At 40.2% G+C, this 19,811-nt stretch overlaps 1 protein-coding gene across 2 annotated transcripts; it reads right to left on the bottom strand.

Moving 5' to 3' along the window:
- Positions 1-155: 155 nt before the first annotated feature.
- fbxo3 (F-box protein 3) lies at positions 156-17,341 on the bottom strand. 2 transcript variants are annotated; one of them, XM_020477507.2, is made up of 11 exons: positions 17,159-17,341; positions 12,460-12,549; positions 11,981-12,144; positions 11,477-11,591; positions 11,132-11,336; positions 10,134-10,179; positions 9,595-9,679; positions 5,608-5,730; positions 5,369-5,484; positions 4,959-5,149; positions 156-4,746 (listed from the first exon to the last, which is right to left on the bottom strand). In XM_020477507.2, exons 1-11 carry the CDS (start codon positions 17,248-17,250, stop codon positions 4,612-4,614), a joined length of 1,362 nt encoding a protein of 453 aa, XP_020333096.1. In that variant the 5' UTR covers positions 17,251-17,341; the 3' UTR covers positions 156-4,611. The 2 variants fall into 2 exon arrangements, with proteins under 2 accessions (XP_020333096.1, XP_020333103.1); XM_020477514.2 differs by having other exon boundaries at positions 156-4,743; positions 17,159-17,300.
- Between the last annotated feature and the right edge of the window lie 2,470 nt (positions 17,342-19,811).

Raw genomic sequence — 19,811 nt, 5'->3', positions numbered from 1 at the left:
ATCAAAGAGAGTCTTAAAAACATTGATCGCATCCAATTTCTAACTGATTCTTATGAATCTATTTCTCAGTAGCCGCAGGTAATAGAATATAAAAACACAAATGATATCGATGAAATGAATCCATCACAACAATTCATGAACAAAAATCAATGTGCTTACAAATTCAGCATTTAGTGTTTATTTACCCCAAACATAGAAAAACAAAAACACACTTTTATGAAGTAAAAAACAGTGATACTGAACAAATACCTAAATGCAAATCAAATGAGGTTTGAAATTATCATAGAGAATAGCCAGACACTATTGCACAGCTTTGCTAAGTACAAGGGGAAAACAGGATTAAAACAGTCAGTTATTACCCACAAAATATGTCTTGCCATTCATAGACAAGAAGAACAGAAGGCAAACGCCTTAATTCCATATTTAGAGGAAATTATTTTCAAATAATACATAACAGCACACATCTTCCTGGCAACAATGTCAAAGCTAAAACATCTCCTTGGAAAAACTGAATTTGCTCAGCTCAGCCAGGGTATTTTCATGTCCAGTTAAGTACGTGCTGAGATGAGTGATACACGTGTGCTCAAAGCTGAGATAATGTCCCTCTAATGACCTGAAATTGCACCAGAAAGCAATATAAACCAGACAATATACACTTTCCGATGTATTTTACTTGGACAGTCAAGCAACATTTCTTTTAAATGTGGCTCTATACTCCAGCATTTTTTAAATTTGAGATAAAATGTTTCATATGAGGCGACAGCACATAATATCTATCTCCTTTTATTTTAGGGTATTTTCAAACATATCTGTTTTACCGTTTAGTAATGAAAGAACTTTAGGTATATTCTATTCTATTAAAGTAGTCAATAGTTTAGTATTTGGTCCCATATTCCTAGCATGCAATGAATACATCAAGCTTGTGACTACATACTTGTTGGATGTATGTGCAGTTTGTTTTGGTTGTGTTTCAGTTTATGTTTCACCCAATAGGAACTGAACAGTGAATAATGTAGTGTTATTTTAGAGTGACTTTTATTGTAAATAAGAATAGATGTTAATGTGGATGCTACCATGCTTATGGATAATCATGAACGAATATTGAATAATGAAGACTGTGAAAGTTACAGAATAACAAAGATCATACCCCAGGAAAAATGAGAACCGCCTCTGTTTATGGTAATTGTGAGAGGGGAGCATTTTGCGGGGGTATGATCTTTGTTGCTCTGTAATTTACACTTTCTCTTGTTCTTCTGTAAATTCTTTGAATTTGTCCAAAGACTTGAGGAAAAAACAAATGAGACTAGATACAATGCATTCAGAAAGTATTCATACCCCTTGACTTATTCCACATTTTGTTGTGTTACAGCCTGAAATCAAAATAGATTAAATATCACACAATAACCCATAATGAGAAAGTGAAAACATGTTTTTAGATATTTTTGCAAATGTATTGAAAATAAAAACCATTAACATAAGTATTCACACCCCTGAGTCGTGTGAATGTTAAAATCACCTTTGGGAGTGATTACAGCTGTGAGTCTTTCTGGGTAAGTCTCTAAGCTTTGCACACCTGGATTGTACAATATTTGCACATTATTTTTGCAGTGTCAAATTGGTTGTTGATCATTGCTAGACATTGCCATTTCCAAGTCTTGCCATAGATTTTCAAGGCTATTTAAGTCAAAGCAGTAACTAGGCCACTCAGGAACATTCAATGTCATCTTGGTAACCAACTCCAGTGTAGATTTGGCCTTGTATTTTAGGTTATTGTCCTGTTGAAAGGTGAATTTGTCTCTCAGTGTCTGTTGGAAAGCAGACTGAACCAGGTTTTCCTCTAGGATTTTGCTTGTGCTTAGCTCTATGCCGTTTCTTTTTATCCTAAAAAAAACTCCCTAGTCCTTGCCGATGACAAGCACACCCAAAACATGATGCAGCCACCACCTACTTGAAAATATAAGAGTGGTACACAGTGATGTGTTTGCCCCAAACATAACTCTTTGTATTCAGGACAAAGTTAATTTCTTTGTCACATTTTTTGCAGATTTACTTTAGTGCCTTATTGCAAACAGGATGCATGTTTTGGAATATGTGTTATTCTGTGCAAGCTTCCTTCTTTTCACTCTGTCAATTAGGTTAGTATTGTGGAGTAACTATACTGAACAAAAATAAAAACGCAGAATGTAAAGACTTGGCCCCATGTTTCATGAGCCGAAATAAAATATCCCAGAAATGTTCCATACGCACAAAAAGTTTCTCTTGAAATGTGTGCACAAATTTGTTTACATCCCTTTTAGTGAGCATTTCTCCTCCAAGATAATCCAGCCACCTGACAGGTGTAGCATATCAAGAAGCTGATCAAACAATATGATCATTACACAGGGGCACCTTGTGTTGGGGACAATAAAAGGCCACTCTAAAATGTGCAGTTTTGTCACACAACACAGAAGTTTTGAGGGAGCGAGCCATTGTCATACTGACTGCAAGAATATCCACTAGAGCTTTTGCCAGATAAATTACCATAATTTTTGAGAATTTGGCAGTACGTCCAACCGGTCTCACAACCGCAGATCGGTCTGTAATAAAGCCCCTTTGTGGGGAAAAACTAATACTGATTGGCTGGGCCTGGCTACCCAGTGGGTGGATTTATGCCCTCCCAGGCCCACCCATTGCTGCGCCCCTGCCCAGTCATGTGAAACCCATAGATTAGGGCCTAATGAGATTTCCTTATAAGAACTATAACGCAGTACAATTGCTTAAATTGTTGCATGTTGGGTTTATATTTTTGTTCAGTATACTATCTTGTTGATCCATCCTTAGTGTTCTCCTATTGCAGCCATTAAACTCTAACTGTTTTAAAGTCACCATTGGCCTAATGGTGTAATCCCAGAGCGGTTTCCTTCCTCTCCGGCAACTGAGTAAGGAAGGACACCTGTATATTTCTAGTGACTGGATGTATTGATACACTATCCAAAGTGTAATGAATAACTTGACCATGCTCAAAGGGATATTAAACATCTGCTTTTTAAAAATGTTTACCCAACAGGTGCCCTTCTTTGCGAGGCATTGGAAAACCTCCCTGGTCTTTGTGGTTGATTCTGTGTGACTTTCACTGCTCAACCGAGGGACCTTACAAATAATTGTATGTGTGGGGTACAGAGATGAGGTAGTTATTCAAAAATCATGTTAAACACTATTATTGCACAGAGTGAGTCCATGCAACTTATGTGACTTGTTAAGCAAATCACTTACAAATTTACTCCTGAACCTATTTAGTCTTGCCATAACAAAGGGGTTGAATACTTATTGACTCAAGACATTTCAGCTTTTCATTTTTAATTAACTTGTAAACATTTCTAAAAACATAATTCAACTTTGACATTGTGGTATTACGTGTAGGCCAGGGACACAAAATCTCAAATTATTCCATTTTAAAATTCAAGCTGTAACACAAAATGTGGAAAAAGTAAATGGGTGGGAGTATTTTCTGAAGGCACTGTACATAAAGTGCATTCATTTGTAAACAGCAAAACAGATATGTATAGAAATATTCTCAAATAAAAGGTGACATTCTGTACTGTCGCCTCATATAAAACACTTTATGTCAAATTGAAAATGCTGGAGTAGAACCAAATTTACTAATTGTAGCTTCACTGTCCAAATAAATACAGAGGGGTGTGATGCTGTAGCTCATTGTTCAAACATTCAGATTTCTATGAGAAACTGCACACTGATTGGCTGCTTTACTAAACAGTTGTTTGTTTCTGCAGACTTTCAAAGGATCATAGTCATAATCACATTGCAATTAATAAAATATGATATGCATTAATGCATGACAGAGATAATGCATGACAGAGTCAAGCCCACATTAACATGTTCCTGAATATCGATTAGATATTCAGACAGCATCCAATGTAGCACAACAGCTTTGATGTGGGCTTCTCTTTGTCATTGTTGTTAGCATATGCAAACATCCCAGCTTTTATGAGTTGTGTGTTTCCATATAATTCCTTGTTTTTTTTGTTGGTTTGAAAACCACTGGCAGTGACCATCTCTGATTAAGATCATCATAGTTACACATGTTTTACACTGCTGCAGAAACAGCTGCAATGTAAAAATAAGCAATTTTTGATGATGCATTGACAATACATCCACAGTGGACCTGTAGAGATGCTGTGGCTTTTTATACAAGGAATATGACTACACACACTACATACGCCAAGGAAAAAAGGGAATACTCAGGATTTAGATAGAGCACCAATCTACACATTAGCTCTATACACTAGGCAGCCAGCTAGAGAATGAACAATGTTACTATTGAAAAAGAGGTGACAACCCTGCTCTCAATAGACAATGTCCAGTTCCAGATCGCTCCATTGTTGAAAAAAAAGAAAACAAACAATGGAGCGATCTTGGATTTACATGGGAGGGCATATTGCAGAGGCTGTGGTAGTATCTCATCGAGCTGGGGTGGAAAGGTTCACACAGGGCAATGACTATCAGCCAATGGTAAATACAGCTTTACAAACAAAAACAAAATTGACTCTTATGTAATTGTGAAAGTCCTTCCTAGCCCCTTTCCTAATTGAGTCCTGTGGTGAGAAAAGTGTATCAGATGTGGCGTGGGCATCGTCCCCCTGGGGCTGCCATATTAATGCCACGAAGCTCACCCTCATTATGGTCATCGGTGTCTGACGAGTTGTCTTCGTTAAAAGATGCACTTGAAACATCCCTTGCCGATCCCTGCTGATGGGGGGGAGCAAATATTAAACCAAGTTCTTGTTTCAAAACTTTACCATTTGTTGTATTACCAAAAATGGACAAATAAAAAGACCAACAAAACATTTTAATTGAATAACCCTAACCTAAAAGTTGGCCCTGATCATTGATTTACCAAGTTTCTTAAAACTGAATCCAATTGTTACTCATCTCCATCTCATAAACCATAAAACACTTACCGACCGTACAATTGACTCACGGAACGGAGGGCAAACCATGTGAAAGCGGGGGATGCAGACGTCGAAGATCTCCTCTTTGTTCTTGAGGCGGTGGAAGGTGTAGTGGCCTTCCATGTACTCTGAGGTAGTAGAGAAGGTAGTGCAGCTGGCGTACTCATGTACTTTACCCGGAGTCATCACCGGGAACTCTCCTGCAGACAATGTCATGCGGTTAGTATATCTCTTGCATAAATTACTCATGAAATGTTAACTTGTTTAATTAGTATAACATGATAATTACATTAGTAATCTGTTAGCTGTAAATCATTCTTTGATCATAACAGGTTTTTGCCCTCTGCTACCAAATGGAGACAATTAAGAATGAAACATTATGGTAAGTCTACGGAATCCTCTCTAGTCTAGTCACCTACCAACAACGCCTGGCCCACGGACCTCCTCCACGTTGCCATTAGCATTGGTGATCTTCCAATAACGACTGTCCAGTTGGCAAGCATTCTCAGGGAGGGCATCCTTTGCCATTTCAATCCTGAGGGTAGAATTTAATGCATAAGGTTAGGGGAAGTTATGACAGGTGTATTATGATCCATTTACACATGTATCTTTTTAAATCATCATCAGGAGCTGAAATCAGTAGGTGAAATAGTGGTACCTGATCCGATAGGTGAAGAAGAAATGTGGAGGATGCACGGAGCTAAGCTCCGGTAAGAAAGAGGTAGACACTGAAACAGTAATATCCCCAGTGGTGGCAACACACTGCTTATCATGGACGTACCTGTGAATAGTGAAAAAGCTTATTAAACCTTCAAAATCCATTGGAAGCCTTGCTTTGAATGTTTGTCCCGACCCAACCAAAATCTTGGTCGACCAAGAGTTGTCTGTTCATTTCGACCAATCGATTGGCCAACATTTTTTTTAACGTGTATTTTTCCATATATTAGACACATCCTGTGTTTTAATCGAATCAACTACAGTGCATTCGGGGCTCCTGAGTGGCGCAGCGGTCTAAGGCACTGCATCTCAGTGCTAGAGGCGTCACTACAGACCTGTATCACAACCGGCCAAGATTGGGAGTCCCATAAGGCGGCACACAACCGGCCCAGCGTCGTCTGGGTTTGGCCGGGGTAGGCCGTCATTGTAAATAAGAATTTGTTCTTAACTGACTTGCCTAGTTAAATAAATAAAATTTTCAGACCCCTTGACTTTTTCCACATTTTTGTTACATTAGACTTATTCTAAAATGGATTACATACATTTTCCCCTCACCAATCTGCACACAATACCCCATAATGACAAAGCAATAACAGGTTTGAAATTTTTGAAAATGTATAAAAAAATAAAACCGAAATCCGTAAGTTTACATACACCTTAGTCAAATACATTTAAACTCGGTTTTTCACAATTCCTGACATTTAATCCCAGTAAAAATTCCCCGTCTTAGGTCAGTTAGGATCACCACATTATTTTAAGAATGTAAAATGTCAGAGTAATAGTAGAGAATTATTTATTTCAGCTTTTATTTATTTCATCACATTCCCAGTGGGTCAGAAGTTTACATATTCATTTAGTATTTGGTAGCATAACTTTTAAAATTGATTAAATTGGGTCAAATGTTCCAGGTAGCCTTCCACAAGCTTCCCACAAAAAGTTGGGTGAATTTTGGCCCATTCCTCTTGACAGAGCTGGTGCAACTGAGTCAGGTTAGTAGGCCTCCTTGCTCGCACACACTTTTTCCAGTTCTGCCCACAAATGTTCTATAGGATTGAGGTCAATGCTTTGTGATGGCCACTCCAATACCTTGACTTTGTTGTCCTTAAGCCATTTTGCCACAACCTTGGAAGTATGCTTGTTTGTTTCCCCCTGAGGTCTTGGCTGATTTATTTTGATTTTCCCATGATGTCAAGCAAAGAGGCACTGAGTTTGAAGATAGGCCTTGAAATACATCCACAGGTACACCTCCAATTGACTCAAATGATGCCAATTAGCCTATCAGATGCTTCTAAAGACATGACATAATTTTCTGGAATTTTCCAAGCTGTTTTAAAAGGCAGTCAACTTAGTGTATATAAACTATTGACCCACCGGAATTGTGAAATAATCTTTTTGTAAACAATTGTTGGAAAAATTACTTGTGTCATGCACAAAGTAGATGTCCTAACCGCCTTGCCAAAACTACAGTTGAAGTCAGAAGTTTACATTCACTTAGGTTGGAGTCATTAAAACACTCCACAAATGTCTTGTTAACAAACTATAGTTTTGGCAAGGCGGTTAGGACATCTACTTCGTGTTCATGACAAGTAATTATTCCAACAATTGTTTACAACCATCTCTGCAGCACTCAGCATACACCAATCAGGCCTTCGTGGTAGAGTGGCCAGACAGAAGCCACTCCTCAGTAAAAGGCACATGACAGCCTGTTGGAGTTTGCCAAAAGGAAACAAGATTCTCTGGTCTGATGAAACCAAGATTGAACTTTTTTGGCCTGAATGCCAAGCGTCGCGCCTGGAGGAAACCTGGCACCATCCCTACGGTGAAGCATTGTGGTGGCAGCATCATGCTGTGGGGATGTTTTTCAGCCTAAGTAAGTTATGGTATTAAGACTAAACAGGATACGCTCTTAGGCCTAAAAATCAAATGGTGGTTATACAAGTCTATGATAATAGATGATAATGACATTACATGGAGCATTATTATAATTATCAATAATATAATTTGAACAGTGTAAACAATAAATTATAAACAATACCAGATATGCTGTTCTGACAAAATTAAGTGTAAAGCCTTTATTACAGCAAAGCAAAGATTAAAAACAGACAAATTTGTGAAATTGTTTACTTGACATGTCATTGTGTGATGCTTGGTGCTCATGGAATCAGTAGGCTATTAAACAAACACTCAAACAGGCAACAGAAGCAGGATCTGTCTTATTTCTGTAGATACACAGTACCAGTCAAAAGTTTGGACACACCTACTCATTTAAGGGTTTTTTCTTTATTTTGACTATTTTCCACATTGTAGAATAATAGGGAAGACATCAACACCATGAAATAACACATATGGAATGATGCAGTAACCAAAAAAGTGTTAAATCTAAAATGCATTTTAGTCTTCAAAGTAGCCACCCTTTGCCTTGATGACAGCCTTGCACACACTTGGAATTCTCTCAACCAGCTTCATGAGGTAGTCACCTGGAATGCATTTAAATTAACAGGTGTGCCTGGTTAAAAGTTAATTTGTGGAATTTCCTTCCTTCCCAATGCTTTTGAGCCAATCAGTTAGGGGTAGGGGTGGTATACAGAAGATATCCCTATTTGGTAGAACACCAAGTCTATATTATGGCAAGAACATCTCAAATAAGCAAAGAGAAACGACAGTCCATTATTACTTTAAGGAAAATGTCAAGAACCTTCAACGTTTCTTCAAGTGCAGCTGCAAAAACCATCAAGCGCTATGATGAATCTGGCTCTCATGAGGACCGTCTCAGGAATAGAAGACCCAGAGTTACCTCTGCTGCTGAGGATAAGTTCATTACAGTTACCAGCCTCAGAGGTTGCAGCCCAAATAAAAGCCACAGAGTTCAAGTAACAGACACATCTCAACATCAACTGTTCAGAGGAGACTGCGTGAATCAGGCCTTCATGGTCAAATTGTGGGAAACACTTCTAAAGGAAACCAACAAGAAGGGACTTGCTTGGGCCAAGAAACACAAGCAATTGACATTAGACCAGTGGAAATCAGTCCTTTGGTCTGAAGAGTGCACATTTTTAGATTTTTGGTTCCAACCGCTGTCTTTGTGAGATGCAGAGTAGGTGAACGGATGATGTTCACATGCGTGGTTCCCACCGTGAAGCATGGAGGAGGTGGCGTTATGGTGCTTTGCTGGTGACACGGTCTGATTTATTTAGATTTTAAGGCACACTTAACCAGCATGGCTACCACAGCATTCTGCAGCAATACGCCATCTCATCTGGTTTGTGCTTAGTGGGACTATCATTTGTTTTTCAACAGGACAATGACGCAACACACCTCCAGCCTGTGTATTTGACCAAGAAGGAGAGTGATGGAGTGCTGCATCAGATGACCTGGCCTCCACAATCACCCGACCATAAACCAATTGAGATGTTTGAGATAAGTTGGACCGCAGAGTGAAGGAAAAGCAGCCAACAAGTGCTCAGCATATGTGGGAACTCCAAGACTGTGGGAAAAGCATTCCAGGTGAAGCTGGTTACGAGAATGCCAAGAGTCTGCAAAGCTGTCATCAAGGCAAAGGGTGCCAACTTTGAAGATTCTCAAATATAAAATATATTTATTTGTTAAACACTTTTTTTGGTTATTACATGATTCCATGTATTATTTCATAGTTTGTCTTCACTATTGTTCTACAATGTAAAAAATAGTAAAAATAAAGAAAAACCCTTGAATTAGTAGGTGTCCAAACTTTTGACTGGTACTGTATATCTTTTTTTGCTACTGCTCGACTAAATAAATCTTGGTCGACCAACAGCCTATCGACCAAACAATCGACCAGTCGACGACATGGGTTCAGCCTTACTACATATTGCCATAATGACACAGAAACTACGACCTTCCTGCATGTGCCTGTTAGGTATTCCAGAAAGGGAAAGTTAATGGAGGTTACCTGAAGATCTGATCCCGGATGATGGGGTATTCTCCTGTTACCACATTATGGACGTATGAGGTAAACCACTCAGTAAAGCTGGACCCTAAAGAAATTAGAGTAAGAGGAAGCAAAATAATGAGAAAGTGAGAGACACTGCATTAGAAGTTCAAACCCATATGTTGAGGAACTAACACATTGAATATCAATAAATATTAATTGAGCAAATAATCCAGAGTTCCATTTTTTTTATTAATTGTAAATAAGAATGTATTCTTAACTGACTTGCCTAGTTAAATAATGGTTAATTAAATTATTCCATTCATGGAGTGTTGTATTGTATTTATTTCTTTTGAAGAATGGGATCAGTGCCTTCCTGTTTAAGTCTGATTGGGGAGAGATTAACCAGGCGCTGCTTCCCCTGTACCTTGAACAAATCCAAGATGTGCATAACAACCTAGTTGTTAGGCATCCAAATAAAAGTTTACAATTGCTCAACTTGCAGTGAGATGTTGCAATGAAATATTTGTATAATATATGTAACAAATAGCTCATCATACCTGTGATGAACATGTCAATTGCAGATGGATCTTGTGCCATTTGATCCTATAATAGAAAAATGTAGAACAATCCTATTAGTCATCCATTAGTCAGTGTTGTAAAGTACTTAAGTAAAAATTGTTTAAAGTACTACTTAAGAAGTTTTGGGCTATCTGTACTTTACTATTTATATTTTTGACAACTTTTACTCCACTACGTTCCTAAAGAAAATAATGTACTTTTTACTCCATACATTTTTCCTGACACCCAAAAGTACTCGTTATATTTCGAATGCTTAGCTGGACAGGAAAATTGTCAAATTCACAAACTTATCAAGAGAACATCCCTGGTCATCCCTACTGCCTCTGATCTGGCGGACTCACTAAACACAAATGCTTTGTTTGTAAATTATGTCTGAGTGTTGGAGTGTGTCCCAGGCTATCCTTAAATTTAACAATAAAAAGTGTGCTGTCTGGTTTGCTTAATATATGGAATGTGAAATTATTTATACTTAATTTTTTTAATACTTAAGTATATCTTAAGATATTTATAATTTTACTCAAGTATTATTTTACTGGGTGACTTTTACTTGAGTCATTTTCTATTAAGATATCTTTACTTTTATGACAATTGGGTACTTTTTCCACCACTGCCATTAGTTAATTTCCATTATTCAACATTATCTCCTGCCTGTGGTGAGATACCATAGCTAGAAAAGGGCTGCCCCCAGTGGCAAAGAGTTGTCCTTGCCCCAGACAAGTTATGAAACGTAAACACTGAAAGCTGTTTGCAACTGACGTGGCGAGATAGCTTGGAAATGGCTCCCCCCAGTTGCAATGAGTTATATCTGTCCCAAATACTGAAAGTTATATAACACTCAAATGAAGGAGTGGTTTATTATTACTAAGCAATGCTACCCACTTCCTTATTCTTTTCATCCTTAACCTGTGTGTGAGAATAAAAGGCTGTCTCCCAGTTGTAATTGGGGAGGGGGCCGGGGTCTCATATGAAAACTGACCGGGCAGTGGTAGAAGATCTCGCTGTGGCTGCGGCCCTCAGTGCCCTCAAGGGCCATGTATTGGCTGAGGCCTGTGTGGAAGCAGAAGGTGAGGGGCAAACACTGCCTCATGCCCTTGCGCTGCTGAAAGCCACCTGCTGCCGTTTCAATATCCAGCAGGTCCTCTGAGCGGTAGTGGTTAGACAGGGCCATGCTTCCCATTAACCTGGAAGAAAATAGGGGTAGATCATTTTTACCATAAGTATACTTTTATGTAAATTTGTTCATGTAAATTCGTCTTATTCAGCTCAGCAGCACAAAAAAATAAATAGACAAACAATTATTTGAATTGATGAATTCTCATACCCAGGAACGACCAGCTTCTGCCCATTGTGTATCCGGTATGAGCACCGATAGTCATTTGAAAGCTTACAACAAATCTGGGCCTCAATGCCATCCAGCTCTTCCTCCTTTGCTCCCTCTGCTCAGGGGAAATCATAAAATGACTTAGGCAAGGTATGGATTTTCTATCCAATACATTTGGAAATCCATCAACATATTGGTTGAAGGTTAAGATCATTTTCTACTTTTTTTTACATAACCTTTATTTAACTAGGCAAGTCAGTTAAGAACAAAACCTTATTTACAATGACGGCCTAGGAACAGTGGGATAACTGTCTTGTTCAGGGGCAGTACGACAGATTTTTCACCTTGTCAGCTCGGGGATTCGATCTAGCAACCTTTCGGTTAGTGTCCCAACGCTCTAACTGGGCTACCTGCCGCCCCAATAAGGCCTAATGGTTCCATTGAACCATCCCACAGCTATCGAATCTCCTAAAGTGGTGATGTGTATTCCTTGTGGAGGTTTACCTTTGAGAGAGGCAATCATCCTGGGGCACTGCTGGTCAAGGTATCTCTTCAGGTCATCCCAGGCTTTCTTCAGGGTGCCATAGTGATCAATGTAACGACCCAAGTCAGTATAGAACTCTCGGAAGAGTTCCTTCCAGGTTTGAACCTTCTGAATTTTGTCTGACCTGCTCAACAACAACAAAATATTTAGCTTAATAAAACATATGTATAATTTCCGTTTGCAAAATAAACACATTCAATACAAACATTCCTAATTATTACATCAAATAAGAGATGAAAAGAATGTTGGTCCAAGCCATTTTGAATCCTTTTCAATTTGAAACGTTTTTACGTGAATGTTTTGCTGTTACTCTTCACCACAAACCAGAGGAAGTTAACTACAACTCTACTCTTTGCTAGACAAGATTCTCATACACAGGCTTTACACTGTCCATAGGCTGATGAAATCCATGTTTTTTGTTGTTGATCAACAGACTTACTCAGTTAAGAGCCAATGTTTCAAACAGAGGCCTTTCCATAATGGGTTGTGACCGGAAAGCTCGTTGAGTCGTCTACTCACAAAACTGCAACTATGGATAGAAAATAAAAAAGTTATTGCTAGTTAGCAGGTTCTTTGCATGAATTTCGGTATATCAGGATGTGATGGTGCGATACCTGTAGAAATTCAATCAGCTGACAGCTAGCTAGCTCAAATTAGCTGTTACAGTTGAAGACAGAAGTTTACATAAACCTTAGACAAAAATATTTAAAAACTCAGTATTTCATAATTCCTGACATTTAATGCATGTAAAAATGTCCTGTCTTAGGTCAGCTAGGGTCACCACTTTATTTTATTAATATAAAATGTCAGAATAATAGCAGAGAATGATTTATTTCAGCTTTTATCACATTCCCAGTGGGTCAGAAGTTTACATACACTCAATTAGTATTTGGTAGCATTACCTTTGAATTATTTAACTTGGGTCAAACGTTTCAGGTAGCCTTCCACAAGCTTCCCACAATAAGTTGGGTGAATTTTGCCCCATCCCTCCTGACAGAGCTGGTGAAACTGAGTCAGGTTTGTAGGCCTCCTTGCTCACACACACTTTTTCAGTTCTGCCCACAAATTCTCCATAGGATTGAGGTCAGGGCTTTGTGATGGCCACTCCAGTACCTTGACTTTGTTGTCCTTAAGCCATTTTGTCGCAACTTTGGAAGTATGCTTGGGGTCATTGTCCATTTGGAAGACCCATTTGCGACCAAGCTTTAAGTTCCTGCCTAACTGATGTCTTGAGATGTTGCTTCAATATATCCACATCATTTTCCAGCCTCATGATGCCATCTATTTTGTGAAGTGCGCCAATCCCTCCTGCAGCAACGCACCCCCACAACATGATGCTGCCACCTTCACAGTTGGGATGGTGTTCTTTGGCTTGCCACCTTCCCCCTTTTTCCTCCAAACATAAAGATGGTCATTATGGCCAAACAGTTATATTTTTGTTTCATCACACCAGAGGACATTTCTCAAAAAAGTACGATCTTTGTCCCCATGTGCAGTTGCAAACCGTAGTCTGGCTTTTTTAGGGTGGCTTTGGAGCAGTGGCTTCTTCCTTGAAGAGCAGCCTTTCAGGTTATGTTGATATAGGACTCGTTTTACTATGGATATAGATACTTTTGTTCCTGTTTCCTTCAGCATCTTCACAAGGTCCTTTGCTGTTGTTCTGGGATTGATTTGCACTTTTCACAACAAAGTACGTTCATCTCTTGGAGACAGAACGTTTCTCCTTCCTGAGCGGTATGACGGCTGCGTGGTCCCATGGTGTTTATACTTGCGTACTATTGTTTTTACATATGAACGTGGTACCTTCAGGCGTTTGGAAATTGCTCCCAAGGATGAACCAGACTTGTGGAGGTCTACCATTTTTTTTCTGAGGTCTTAGCTGATTTATTTTGATTTTCCCATGATGTCAAGCAAAGAGGCACTGAGTTTGAAGGTAGACCTTGAACTACATCCACAGGTAGACCTCCAATTCACTCAAATTATGTCAATTATCCTATCAGAAGCTTCTAAAGCCATGACATCATTTTCTGGAATTTTCCAAGCTGTTTAAAGGCACAGTCAACTAAGTGCATGTAAACTTCTGACCCACTGGAATTGTGATACAGTGAATTATAAATTAAATAATCTGTCTGTAAACAATTGTTGGAAAAATTACTTGTCATGCACAAAGTAGATGTCCTAACTGACTTGCCAAAACCAAAGTTTGTTAACAAGAAATTTGTGGAGTGGTTGAAAAACGAGTTTTAATGACTCCAACCTAAGTGTATGTAAACTTCCGACTTCAACTGTATAAGACGGCAAAGCTAGCTTGCTATTTATACTAGCTAGCCAATTTCTCTTGAAATCACACTTCATACAGGGAAGAATAATTTGAGGCTTATAAAATCAATAGATCCAGGTTAGCATTAGCTAGCCCGGACGCTAATAGTCTTGCAAATAAGTAGCTCTCAAGAACCCAAGGTGTATACCAAACATTATCGATATACTGTAAAGATACATGTCTCTCCGCCCTAACCTTCTTGCCCTTTGTGCTGTTTTCTGTGCCCAATAATGTTTGTACTATGTTGTGCTGCTGCCGAGCTATGTTGTTGTCTTAGGGTTCTCTTTATGCAGTGTTGCGTTGTCTCTTGTCATGATGTGTGTTTTGTCCTCATAAATAAATACATTTTTTTTTATCCCAACCCCCGTCCCCACAGGAGGCCTTTTGGTAGGCCGTCATTGTAAATAAGAATTTGTTCTTAACTGACTTGCCTAGTTAAATTAAATAAAAAAACAATGTCCACGAAGCGGCACTGCAGGCTGTAAAGCTCCAGCCTATCGTTTCCGCCTGTTTTCAATGGAGATGCTATGTTACTAGCCTCATGTCATGAATATGCATTGCCATTCTGATATAAAGTGTTCTCAAAGTTGCCCGGACGTAAATGTCTTCCTTATATCAATACACTCCGTAACAACATAAGCATTACCAAACTTCTATTCGATCAAATAAATCTCACAGAACAAATAAGCCATACATTTTTTGTTGTTGTTGAATTTTACCCCTTTTTCTCCCCAATTTCGTGGTATCCAATTGTTGTAGTAGCTACTATCTTGTCTCATCGCTACAACTCCCGTACGGGCTCGGAAGAGACGAAGGTTGAAAGTCATGCGTCCTCCGATACACAACCCAACCGCACTGCTTCTTAACACAGCGTGCATCCAACCCGGAAGCCAGCCGCACCAATGCGCCGGAGGAAACACCGTGCACCCGGCCACCTTGGTTAGCGCACACTGCGCCCAGCCCGCCACAGGAGTCGCTGGTGCGCGATGAGACAAGGACACCCCTACCGACCAAGCCCTCCCTAACCTGGGCGACGCTAGGCCAATTGTGCGTCGCCCCACGGACCTCCCGGTCACGGCCGGTTACGACAGAGCCTGGGCGCGAACCCAGGGACTCTGATGGCACAGCTGGCAGCCATACATTTTTTTGATGACCAAATTTAACACTCTCTCATTGACCTCCATACAAAAACACCTTGCTTGGTGGGCGAAACGAAAAAACACCACCCGCTGGAGGGACAAAGATTTTCAGCCGAGTTGGGCCTCTCTTCGTCTTTGGGTATACCCAGATTACAGCCTGCACCCCTTGGGTTCTCAGCTCATGGTACTGATCACAGTTGACTCCCTCATGAACTATAATCCCTGCTCTCCGTTCAATACCGACGCTCTATCTAAACGCAAATACACCTCACTAGCGATAAGGTATTGTAAACTTTTGGAACTTAACTTTCATACGAGTGAGAAATAATCTTTAAAATACAAAATATACACTTAGGGTCTGCAGTTTTTCATGTAAATTAATCTTATTCAGCTGCACAAAAAACAAATCTAGACAAATAATTCTTTAGATTCAAGTACTCTCATACCCAGGAACGACCAGCTTCTGCCCATTGTGGCTGTTTTCTGTCATGCAGTCTTTAAAGCAAGTACAAGAAACGGTAGATATGTTCTGTGTGCCATTTATATGATTCCTCTTCCTAAATTTCGTTTTTGAGTCTTTTACATTCGGTTTTGTACACCAGGTTCAAACAGCTGAAAAAACAATATTGTTCGGTTATTGAAAATATATTTCACAGCAGTTTAGATTGTACAATGATTCTCAACACTATGCATTGCTTTGCTTTGTCATATAAACAAAACAATTTGCAACCAGGAAATGGCGGAGCGATTTCTGCATATCGCACCTTTAAGTTTCAAATGTTTCGAAAATTGTATCCCGTGCTGGGCTCTTTTTGTTTATACAGAGCATTTGTGTACAGCGTCGGAGCGTCTACAGGCGGCAGACAGCTTTGGGAATAGACGCGGTATAATGTCTAATAACATTTACAGTCTAATTTGAATGGGATAGCGGAGAAGTAACATTAGCTAGCTACAACAAGGCATCTGAAACCAAAACAAACCATTATGCTGCTTTAATATCAAAGTGGGAAGGCGGTAATTATCAGCTGTGAAGTCGTAAAAACAAGTTGGCTGCATTCAAGTGCTTTGAACTCGTTGAGAAACACTGATTGGCTGATGGCCAACAAGCCCAATCAACTTAAAGTAGAGCTATCATGCTTGTAAACAAATTAGTGTTAAAAAAACATAACTATTTATTTTTTATAAATAATAAATGTTACTGCCGAAAATGCTGTTATCTAGGTCATTTCTTAGTAGGTGACGTCAACACATGGATGATAGACATTTCCCATAAGTAATTACCAATTGGAGGGGCGTTAAAGTGGATTCTTTATGTAACTACTAAATACCACCTTCCCACTTGGTTAGGAACGCAGCATTAGCCTAGCTACTAGCCAACCCTAGCTAGCGACGGTAAATTAGCTCACGGCTAATTGAAAGTTACATTTTTATGCAATAAATATACCTGCAACTGTCATATTGAATAAGACTAATGACCAAACAACCAGGAAAGACAACACAGTGTCATGCAATAGCAAGCTAGCTAGTAAACAAAAGTGAATTATTTGCTTAGCTAACAACATCTTGAGAACGCTAACTATAGCCAGCTTCTGTAGCTAAGCATAGCTCTATTACGCAACATAAACTCGTATGGTATTTTGTGCACAGGCATTTATCCCTCTGAAGCGTGTTATACATACCTGATCAAATCTCTAAAGTCAAGAAAGGATAACATTAACAGCAAAGGATCGGAGGGTAAATTGTTCAAGCTTAGCTCCATGGACGCTGCCATTTTGGAACCTGGAGTTTCGCTTCAAGTCCCGCCCCATCTATTGTGACAGAGCGTTTCCGCATGCTTTCTTGTTATCAAATAGTTCGCACATGGGGAGTGGGGCTTGAGAGAAGTTGATATGAAAAATGTGATCAGGTTGTTCTCATCTATCTCAACTTCTTGTGTAAACATTTACACATTATATTAGCAATGGATTACTTCAAACTAGTAGGATGCTTACGTTGGTGGTTGATATGAATCAACATAAAATACTTTCACCAACTGTATGCACTATTCAGGGAATTTCCAATTATAGGCATGTGTGCACCTACGGTTATGGTGTACACTCTGGATTGTAGTAACATACTGTGTAGTAGTTTCCCTGTATTTGAGACCGGTCTTCTGGCCAAGCTTGGTTGAGAGGCCTGTGTGGCACATAACATTATCGGGACATTATATCATTGTGTATAGTACCAAATATTATTATAGCTGGTAGTGCAGTGCCTTAGACAGCTGCGGCACTCGGGAGCCTCCGATGTTTACATTTACTTTCTTTACGAACATTGGAGCAAAACAATCTTATATTTTGGGTTCTGATGGGGTACTACAGTTGAACTAAGCTCATGCAGCGTTAATAAATTGCATTCTTCAAGAATCAGTGGCTACATATCATTAAGTTATACGTTCAAAAATGAATGAAGCAACTGCAGATTTTACTTTCTCTTACATCCTCAAGATGGCATCAAAGATTAGGCCTATTTTCTGCATTGGGTAATCCTTCAATTCACATATTGTGCTCTTGCATGTTCAATTCAAATCCATGAATGAGTATTGTTTTAAAAGGGACTTCCCTCACTGTATGAAATGATAATATTGTATTTATTTATTTAACCATTATTTAACTAGGTCAGTTAAGAACTAATTCTTATATACAATGACGGCCTACCAAAAGGCAAAAGGCCTCCTGCGGGTGTAACATTGGACGTAGATTGCTGGATACATGTATACCTATAGAATGCTATCTTTTTGTTTAAAATGTATAGATAAGCTGTGTTAAAAAAACAGATTTATGAACCAGTATTGCCTTCTGAATGAAAGTGGTCAGAAAAACCAAAACTGAGGCATCATCATGCGGTCTCTCCTTCACTGCAGCCGAGGTGAGCAAGACATTTAAACGTGTTAACCCTCGCAAGGCTGCAGGCCCAGACGGCATCCCCAGCCGCACCCTCAGAGCATGCGCAGACCAGCTGGCCGGTGTGTTTACGGACATATTCAATCAATCCCTATACCAGTCTGCTGTTCCCACATGCTTCAAGAGGGCCACCATTGTTCCTGTTCCCAAGAAAGCTAAGGTAACTGAGTTAAACGACTACCGCCCCGTAGCACTCACATCCGTCATCATGAAGTGCTTTGAGAGACTAGTCAAGGACCATATCACCTCCACCCTACCTGACACCCTAGACCCACTCCAATTTGCTTACCGCCCAAATAGGTCCACAGATGATGCAATCTCAACCACACTGCACACTGCCCTAACCCATCTGGACAAGAGGAATACCTATGTGAGAATGCTGTTCATCGACTACAGCTCGGCATTCAACACCATAGTACCCTCCAAGCTCGTCATCAAGCTCGAGACCCTGGGTCTCGACCCCGCCCTGTGCAACTGGGTACTGGACTTCCTGACGGGCCGCCCCCAGGTGGTGAGGGTAGGCAACAACATCTCCTCCCCGCTGATCCTCAACACTGGGGCCCCACAAGGGTGCGTTCTGAGCCCTCTCCTGTACTCCCTGTTTACCCACGACTGCGTGGCCACGCACGCCTCCAACTCAATCATCAAGTTTGCGGACGACACAACAGTGGTAGGCTTGATTACCAACAACGACGAGACGGCCTACAGGGAGGAGGTGAGGGCCCTCGGAGTGTGGTGTCAGGAAAATAACCTCACACTCAACGTCAACAAAACTAAGGAGATGATTGTGGACTTCAGGAAACAGCAGAGGGAACACCCCCTATCCACATCGATGGAACAGTAGTGGAGAGGGTAGCAAGTTTTAAGTTCCTTGGCATACACATCACAGACAAACTGAATTGGTCCACTCACACAGACAGCATCGTGAAGAAGGCGCAGCAGCGCCTCTTCAACCTCAGGAGGCTGAAGAAATTCGGCTTGTCACCAAAAGCACTCACAAACTTCTACAGATGCACAATCGAGAGCATCCTGGCGGGCTGTATCACCGCCTGGTATGGCAACTGCACCGCCCTCAACCGTAAGGCTCTCCAGAGGGTAGTGAGGTCTGCACAACGCATCACCGGGGGCAAACTACCTGCCCTCCAGGACACCTACACCACCCGATGCTACAGGAAGGCCATAAAGATCATCAAGGACATCAACCACCCGAGCCACTGCCTGTTCACCCCGCTGTCATCCAGAAGGCGAGGTCAGTACAGGTGCATCAAAGCTGGGACCGAGAGACTGAAAAACAGCTTCTATCTCAAGGCCATCAGACTGTTAAACAGCCACCACTAACATTGAGTGGCTGCTGCCAACACACTGTCAATGACACTGACTCAACTCCAGC

The sequence above is a fragment of the Oncorhynchus kisutch genome, linkage group LG3 (genome assembly GCF_002021735.2).
Source record: "Oncorhynchus kisutch isolate 150728-3 linkage group LG3, Okis_V2, whole genome shotgun sequence".
Classification (NCBI taxonomy): Eukaryota; Metazoa; Chordata; class Actinopteri; order Salmoniformes; family Salmonidae; genus Oncorhynchus; species Oncorhynchus kisutch.
Note: the sequence above shows the minus strand (reverse complement) of the source record. Positions and strands in the feature narration are given on the sequence as shown.